We start from the raw sequence: 9228 nt of genomic DNA on the forward strand, positions 1-9228 counted from the left end.
GTTGGGAAGGGAGTGAGACAGGGTTGTAGCCTTTCCCAGATATTATTCAATCTGTATATTGAGCAAGCAGTAAAGGAAACAAAAGAAAAATTAGGAGTAGGTATTAATATCCATGCAGAAGAAATAAAAACTTTGAGGTTTGCCAATGGCATTGTAATTCTGTCAGAGACAGCAAAGGACTTGGAAGAGCAGTTGAACGGAATTGACAGTGTCTTGAAAGGAGGATATAAGATGAACATCAACAAAAGCAAAACGAGGATAATGGAATGTAGTCAAATTAAATAGGGTGATGCTGAGGGAATTAGATTAGGAAATGAGACACTTAAAGTAGTAAAGGAGTTTTGCTATTTGGGAAGTAAAATAACTGATGATGGTCGAAGTAGACAGGATATAAAATGTAGACGGGCAATGGCAAGGAAAGGGTTTCTGAAGAAGAGAAAGTTGTTAACATCGAATATAGATTTATGTATCAGGAAGTCGTTTCTGAAAGTATTTGTTTGGAGTGTAGCCATGTATGGAAGTGAAACATGGACGATAACTAGTTTGGACAAGAAGAGAATAGAAGCTTTTGAAATGTGGTGCTACAGAAGAATGCTGAGGATAAGGTGGATTGATCACGTAACTAATGAGGAGGTATTGAATAGGATTGGGGAGAAGAGAACTTTGTGGCACAACTTGACTAGAAGAAGGGATCGGTTAGTAGGACATGTTTTGAGGCATCAAGGGATCACAAATTTAGCATTGGAGGGCAGCGTGGAGGATAAAAATTGTAGAGGGAGACCAAGAGATGAATACGCTAAGCAGATTCAGAAGGATGTAGGTTGCAGTAGGTACTGGGAGATGAAGCAGCTTGCACAGGATAGAGTAGCATGGAGAGGTGCGTCAAACCAGTCTCAGGACTGAAGACAACAACAACAACAACAACAACAACAGGTATTTAGCTCAATTTATGACCTTTAGATTTGACTGATTTATCATGGAAAGTTTAACAAATGGTTCAAATGGCTCTGAGCACTATGGGACTTAACATCTATGGTCATCAGTCCCCTAGAACTTAGAATTACTTGAACCTAACTAACATAAGGACATCAGACACATCCATGCCCGAGGCAGGATTCGAACCTGCAACCGTAGCAGTCACATAGTTCTAGACTGAAGTGCCTAGAACCACATGGCCACACCGGCCGGCCCAAAGTTTAATGAATTCCTTTTTGCACTCATATGGATGACCTCTACTTTTCATTGGTTAGGGTCAACTGCCAATTTTCACATCATACAGATGTCTTTTCTAAATTGTCTTGCAATTTGTTTTTATCTTCTGGTGACTTTACTAGGCAATTAACGTTTGCCTTCCCAACAACATTTTCTGTGTGTTCTTTCCAATTTAAGTTGTTTCTAATTGTATCTACTAGCTATTTAGTTCAATTTATGGCCTTTAGATTTGACAGATTTATCGTGTAAAGTTTAACGGATTCCTTTTAGCACTCATATGGATGACTTGCGCCATAGGGTGGTGGGGTTTCGGGTTCCGCTGGATAGGTCAGGAGTCCACTACACGCAGCAAGCGGCAACATGGGTAGCAGGGGTTGTGTGGCGTGGACTGGGCAGTTTTTTTAGGTAAGATGGCCTCAGGCAAGTACAGAAAGGGCAACAGCCTCAAAGGGTGCGGGGCAAAGTCAGGGCATGCGGGGACCGAGCAGCAATCGGTATTGTAATTGTAAACTGCCGAAGCTGCGTTGGTAAAGTACCGGAACTTCAACCGCTGATAGAAAGCACTGAAGCTGAAATTGTTATAGGTACAGAAAGCTGGCTGAAGTCAGAGATAAATTCAGGCACAGACGGTGTTTAGAAAGGATAGATTGCATGCAACTGGTGGTGGCATGTTTGTCGTTGTTAGTGGTAGTTTATCCTGTAGTGAAGTAGAAGTGCATAGTTCCGGTGAAATATTATGGGTGGAGGTTACACTCAACAACCGAGCTAGGTTAATAATTGGCTCATTTTACCGACCACCCGACTCAGCAGCTTTAGTGGCAGAATAACTAAGAGAAAAAATTTGGAATACATGTCACATAAATTTTCTCAGCATGTTGTAGTCTTAGGTGGAGATTTCAATTTACCAGATATAGAATGGGAAAGTTTAAGGCAATTGTAAAATGCGTTTTAGACAGGTACGTGCTGAGTAAAACTGTGAGGGACGGGGAAAACCCACCGTCGTACAACGACGAAGTTAGGAAACTACTGCGAAAGCAAAGAGAGCTTCACTCCAAGTTTAAACACAGCCAAAACCTCTCAGACTAACAGAAGCTAAACGATGTCAAAGTTAGCGTGAAGCGTTCAGTGAATTCGAAAGTAAAATTCTATATACCGACTTGACAGAAAACCCTAGGAAGTTCTGGTCTTACGTTAAAACAGTAAGTGGCTCGAAACAGCATATCCAGACACTCCGGGATGATGATGGCATTGAAACAGAGAGTGACACACGTAAAGCTGAAATACTACACACCTTTCTTCAAAGCTGTTTCACAGAGGAAGACCACACTGCAGTTCCTTCTCTAAATCCTCGCACAAACAAAAAAATGGCTGACATCGAAATAAGTGTCCAAGGAATAGAAAAGCAACTGGAATCACTCAACAGAGGAAAGTCCACTGGACCTGACGGGATACCAATTCAATTCTACACAGAGTACGCGAAAAAACTTGCCCTCCTTCTAACAGCCGTGTACCGCAAGTTTCTAGAGGAACGGAAGGTTCCAAATGATTGGAAAAGAGCACAGGTAGTCCCAGTCCTCAAGAAGGGTTGTCGAGCAGATGCACAAAACTATAGACCTATATCTCTGACGTCGATCTGTTGTAGAATTTTAGAACATGTTTTTTGCTCGAGTATCATGTCGTTTTTGTAAACCCAGAATCTACTCCGTAGGAATCAACATGGATTCCGGAAACAGCAATCGTGTGAGACCCAACTCGTTTTATTTGTTCATGAGACCCAGAAAATATTAAAGTCTCTCAGGTAGATGCTATTTTCCTTGACTTCCGGAAGGCATTCGATACAGTTCTGCACTGTCGCCTGATAAACAAAGTAAGAGCCTACGAAATATCAGACCAGCTTTGTGGCTGGATTGACGAGTTTTTAGCAAACAGAACACAGCATGTTGTTATCAATGGAGAGACGTCTACAGATGTTAAAGTAACCTCTGGCGTGCCACAGGGGAGTGTTATGGGACCTTGCTTTTCACAATATATATAAATGACCTAGTAGATAGTGTCGGAAGTTCCATGCGGCTTTTCTCGGATGATGCTGTAGTATACAGAGAAGTTGCAGCATTAGAAAATTGTAGCGAAATGCAGGAAGATATCCAGCGGATAGGCACTTGGTGCAGGGAGTGGCAACTGACCCTTAACATAGACAAATGTAATGTATTGCGAATATATAGAAAGAAGGATCCTTTATGTATGATTATATGATAGCGGAACAAACACTGGTAGCAGTTACTTCTGTAAAATATGTGGGAGCATGCGTGTGGAACAATTTGAAGTGGAATGATCATATAAAATAAATTGTTGGTAAGGCAGGTACCATGTTGAGATTCATTGGGAGAGTCCTTAGAAAATGTAGTCCATCAACAAAGGAGGTGGCTTACAAAACACTCGTTCGACCTATACTTGAGTATTGCTCATCAGTGTGGGATCCGTACCATATCAGGTTGACAGAGGAGATAGAGAAGATCCAAAGAAGAGCGGCGCCTTTCGTCACAGGGTTATTTGGTAACCGTGGTAGCGTTACGGAGATGTTTAGCAAACTCAAGTGGCAGACTCTGCAAGAGAGGCGCTCCGCATCGCAGTGTAGCTTGCTCGCCAGGTTTCGAGAAGGTGCGTTTCTGGATGAGGTATCGAATATATTGCTTCCCCCTACTTATACCTCCCGAGGAGATCACGATGGAAAATTAGAGAGATTCGAGCATGCACGGAGGCTTTGAGACAGTTTTTCATACGCGACTGGAACAGAAAAGGGAAGTAATGAGTGTGGCACGTAAAGTGCTCTCTGCCACACACCGTTGGGTGGCTTGCAGAGTATAAATGTAGATGTAGATGTAGATGTAGATGTAGACCTCCACTTTTCATTGATTAGGGTCTACTGCCAATTTTTACACCATACAGATATCTTTTCTAAATTGTTTTGCAATTTGTTTTTATCTTCTGATGACTTTACTAGGCGATTGACAATACCAGCATCTACAAACAACCTTAGATGGCTGCTCAGATTGTCTCTTAAATCATTTATATAGATAAGGAACAGCAGAGTGACATGAAATCACGAGTCCAGTCACAATACTGAGACGATAATGTAATTTTATTACAAGCTGCTTGTGTTTACAGTATCAAGCCTTCTGGAAATATAGAAATATGGAATCAATTTAAAATCCTGTGTCAATAGCACTCAACAGTTTGGGTATGTAAACAGCTAGTTGTGTTTCACGAGACTGATGTTTTATAAATTCATGTTGACTGTGCGTCAATAGACCACTCTCTTTGTGGTAGTTCATAATGTTCAAACACAATATATGCTGCAAAATCCTGGTGCATTTTGTGATTTAAGTTGCTTTACTTCTTGGAGGATATCTATTTCTAAGTTACTCATGTTGGCAGCTGTTCTTGATTCATATTCTGTAATATTTTCTCCGTATTCTTTGTGGTGAAGGAATTTTGGAAGGCTGTGTTTAATAACTGTGCTTTGGCAACGCTGTCGTTAATAGTTTTTCCATCGTTATTGCACAGAGAAGGCATTGATTGTGTCTTGCCAGTAGCATACTTTACATACAACCAGAATTGCTTTGGATTTTCTAACAGGTTTTGAGACAAAGTTATGTTGTAGAAACCAGTTTAAACATCTCGCACTTAAGTCTGCACTGAGTTTCAAACTTCTGTAAAAGATCACCAATCAAACATAAAGCATATAAGTAGGAGAGGAACAGCAAACAGAAATACAGATAGCACAGGAGCAACAAACATAAATTTGTGAGAAATTGCCTATCTGTGTGTGTTATAAAATTAATGTAAAGAATAAAAGTTTTTAAATTGAAATCTCGTTTGATTTACTTTTGAATAACTTATTACCTCATAGAGACTTAATATCACTTGAAAGTGAGTTAAAGATTTTGGTGTTGCTGTATTTTACTTCTTTTTCAACTAAAGACAGATTCTTCATGTCACAATTTAGCTGCACCTGGATGTTTGTTATAGTTGGAGTCATGAACTATGGCAGTCAAGTTGAGGCTTGTTTTGCACACCTAAGTTGTGCACTCTCTGACAACCAGTGAGTGTTAAGTAATGTTCTTGGCAGTGTACTGTGAATGTCATAGCAAGTTGTGAGCAATAAACATTATCATAGTGAGTTATATAGTAAATTTTTATTCTATTTCTTGCGATTTCTCATGGCTGATGGTGGTGGCAATTGAAATATTCTACACAAGTTAGCGACAGACATAATTTGAAGTATACATGCTATCTTCAAGTGCAGAGCAAGTGTAAGTGCTTAACAAAACTGTTGCTTGGGACTGACAACACTGCATTCCTTGTCTGTTTCTTGAGGTGCGCAAAGTGTCATTATTCGTTAATCGGACTGAAGTAGAGCACCTCCTATGAAATGGAGATAAGTGGCACAGTGATTAAGACACTTAATTCTGAGAAGGAACTGGGTGCAAATCTCTATCCATTCACCTGAATTTATGTTCCCTGCGGTATTCCTAAACCATTAAGGCAGAATGCTGGGTAATCTCTTTTTAAAAAATTTCATTCGTCATTTCCTCTCCTACTGTTAAGTAGTCAAAATTTGTGTTATGTCTTAAATAAGGGAATGCTAATGGGACACATTAAGCCCCATATTCCTTCCTTCTTCCTTGCCAAGAAACTGCATCCAATTAGAGATCAGTTTTGTTTGAGGTATAATTTATTTCACAGGTAGTCATAAGAAGATTCATGACCAAATTGCTCACCCAGTATTAATGATTATGCATGTCATTGTTGTTGTTGTGGTCTTCGGTCCTGAAACTGGTTTGATGCAGCACTCCATGCTACCCTATCCTGTGCAAGTTTCTTCATCTCCCAGTACCTACTGCAACCTACACCCTTCTGAATCTGCTTAGTGTATTCATCTCTTGGTCTCCCTCTACGATTTTTACCCTCCACGCTGCCCTCCAGTGCTAAATTTGTGATCCCTTGATGCCTCAGAACTTGTCCTACCAACTAGTCCCTTCTTCTCGTCAAGTTGTGCCACAAACTCCTCTTCTACCCAATCCTATTCAATACCTCCTCATTAGTTATGTGATCTACCCACCTAATCTTCAGCATTCTTCTGTAGCACCACATTTCGAAAGCTTCTCTTCTCTTCCTCTCCAAACTGTTTATTGTCCATGTTTCACTTCCATACATGGCTACACTCCGATGGGGGGTTGCTTGTATGCCTATGATAGTTGATATAGAATCAGTAATAGTCATTTTAGAGTTTTGTTTAATCTTTTACTCAGTGGTCCTCTGTGTACTTAATGAAACTAAAAATGATATTTATTGTTGCAGAGCTTCTGTTACTTCAAGACCGAGTGAAGAAAAGTCGTGAAACGTGTCTTAGATGAAGCTGCATGCAACTGCATGTAGGTCACTGACAAAGAAGACTGCCACAGTGACTGTAATCAGTGACATTCCATGCATCAGGATGACTGGCAAATATCCACGAGAACATGATTTTCTGTCATGGAAGAAAAAGTGGTTTGAAACTAGGCAGTGTATATTCTGAGAGAACAGCCTCCAAAACCACTGCCAGTCACTGAAGTTTACCAAATAAATTAAACAGAAATGTTTTAAGGTGTCTTGTCTTACTGACTGAATGGAGTACTAGCTCATTGAACAGCATCACACAGTTCAAATTAACTAAGTGATCATGCTCAATAATTTAGAGTAACTGTTCAATTAAATCAAAATGTGATGAGTTAGATGCATTTGAATAAGAATTCTGAGCTTCAAACTTGTTTATACAATCACATTTTTTATGTAATCAGACTGACTATAATTATTTGGATATATTTATAGATGTAAAATAATCGTAATAATTTATTAACTGAAATGAGTCTGCAGAAAAGCTGGCTTTATGTGACAGTACAGTACTTAAAAACTGCTTTTGAAACTGAGTTTTTGTAGCTGCAAAGGAGAAGAGCCTTTACAAGAAATCTGTGTACAACCTTAAGAAACATTACATCTTATTTGCAGTCCTCGTGTCTTCTTAAATCTTACTCTATCTTAACAATGAATGTGCTTGAGCGTTTAGTGTACTCATACCTTTTGAGTTAAATAGAGCCTCAAATGTAATTGAGAAACATTATATTATATGTAAATACATGTACAAATGCCTACCTGTCATCAGAATAGATTCTTGATTAATATTTTTGTGACTTGTTTATTATTGACACATACATATCTTGGTGGTTTCTTGACCGACGCAGACTGAATGTTCATTTATTGTGACATTTTAGGCATTTTTTAAATTTCACTATAATGTGCTTGTCAGATTTAGGTTACAACTGATGTGTGATTGTCTTTGCAGTATTCCTTAATGTTAGTCACTTGTAACCAGTATTTGTACAAAAGCAACTGCAATGAAAAGATCTGTAATCATGCAGTTGCAGTTTATCCACCACAAACTTAATTTATAGTGCTCAATGACTGTGAAAAGTCAATTTGTGCCAGTGAATGAAACTGTAAAAATATTAGCTGTTCATAGCCATGTCACTGTTGGAAAACGTAACAGTATTTTCTATATTTTTTAATTAAGTAATGTATAATGTTAGTCACAGCCATAAGTTATACGGTTGTTTCATTTATTGCAAAAAATCCTTTAGAGTGTTTATATTGATCATGTGAAGGCAACAGCAACATTGCAATAATTTCTTAAGTCATGACATTTTTCCAGCAGAAAGAGAGCAGAACGTTATTTTTTACAACCTAAGCAGAGAAAGCTCCCATAACTTATTATGAATAAATAAAAAGAACTTTGTAAGATACATTGTTGTTTTTGTCTTTATATCCCAGAATCTTTACCACACCTCTCTCTCTTGATGATATCTTGATCTACAGCCAGTATTACATTAAGAGATTTATTTCAACAATTAATTACAGCTGAAATGTTTAATCACCAGCTATATAGTATATTTCATTCACCTTCACAATAAACTCTTTCTCCCATGTAATTGTACATAAATTGGGCGGGAAGGGGGAAGGGGGGGTGCTGATAATACTGTGAAATAATCAAACATACCGTCAGTCACAATGGAGAAAGTTACTGTACAGCTTAGGAACAATTATAGAGCAGTACTCTTCAATATGTACAATTAGAAAGCACTGGATGCAGCAAGAACGAAGTTGGAACCAACTATTGGAGTCAAGTAGACACTGTTGAAGTATTTTATTTACATTGATATGGCTGTCACAACTGAAAACAGGCTACAGTCCATGCTCGATGCCATGTGAAACACTCCTTTTACCCATTAAAATACAAAAATGACCAAATAAAAAAGGAAGATTCTTGTAGTGAGTGAATACAATGTGACACCAACTGTGTCACTAAGTGAGAAAAATCTGGAAAATCTGCAACATTTTGTGTGTTTAGGGAGCTGGATAGAATATTTTTTTCTTTTTATTCCAGTCTATAACCACAAAAAATTTTGTCCTCAGACTGTTGATTTTGGTTAGTGGTGACCTTGTTTGGGGCTGTTTAAAACCTATCCTGGTATAATAAAGCTAATAGCGGATTGTCAAGAGAGGCAAAAAAATCAGCTAGGCATCATCAAACACAACTAAAAATATTGCATAAACTAGACCACAGTGCCGGCGAATGGTGCTACAGGGGTGAACAGTTCACATGATGCCTGCCAGCACTGTGGCCTAATTGGCACCATATTTTTATATATTGTAGTCTTGTTTTGGAAACCAGTTTATTTGTCAAGACTGATATGTTAACACATTTGTTGGATTACTAATTTTGGCAATATGTATTGCCATCCTCAGGGCTATCAAAAGACAATATGTTGAGGTTACAGGCTTATAGTAAAAAAACAAAAAAATGAAGTTGGGCCAGCTCAATGACAAAAATAAATGCACAAACTGGGCAGTGGTAGTTATATTGTACAATGCTTAGAACCACTCTGTCATGCAGGGACTATGCAATATGCAGTAAAATAA

At 38.5% G+C, this 9228-nt stretch overlaps 1 protein-coding gene across 2 annotated transcripts in view; it reads left to right on the top strand.

Moving 5' to 3' along the window:
• The window catches only part of LOC126272744 (3-hydroxy-3-methylglutaryl-coenzyme A reductase), a 442088-nt gene extending 434037 nt beyond the window's left edge, over positions 1–8051 (top strand). For both annotated transcript variants that reach the window (XM_049975803.1, XM_049975802.1), the window contains one exon: positions 6574–8051. In XM_049975803.1, coding sequence (XP_049831760.1) covers positions 6574–6613 — 40 coding nt within the window. In that variant the 3' untranslated portion in view covers positions 6614–8051. The remainder of the gene's footprint in view (positions 1–6573) is intronic.
• Positions 8052–9228: the final 1177 nt, after the last annotated feature.

Source organism: Schistocerca gregaria, chromosome 5, assembly GCF_023897955.1.
Source record: "Schistocerca gregaria isolate iqSchGreg1 chromosome 5, iqSchGreg1.2, whole genome shotgun sequence".
In the NCBI taxonomy this organism is placed as follows: domain Eukaryota; kingdom Metazoa; phylum Arthropoda; class Insecta; order Orthoptera; family Acrididae; genus Schistocerca; species Schistocerca gregaria.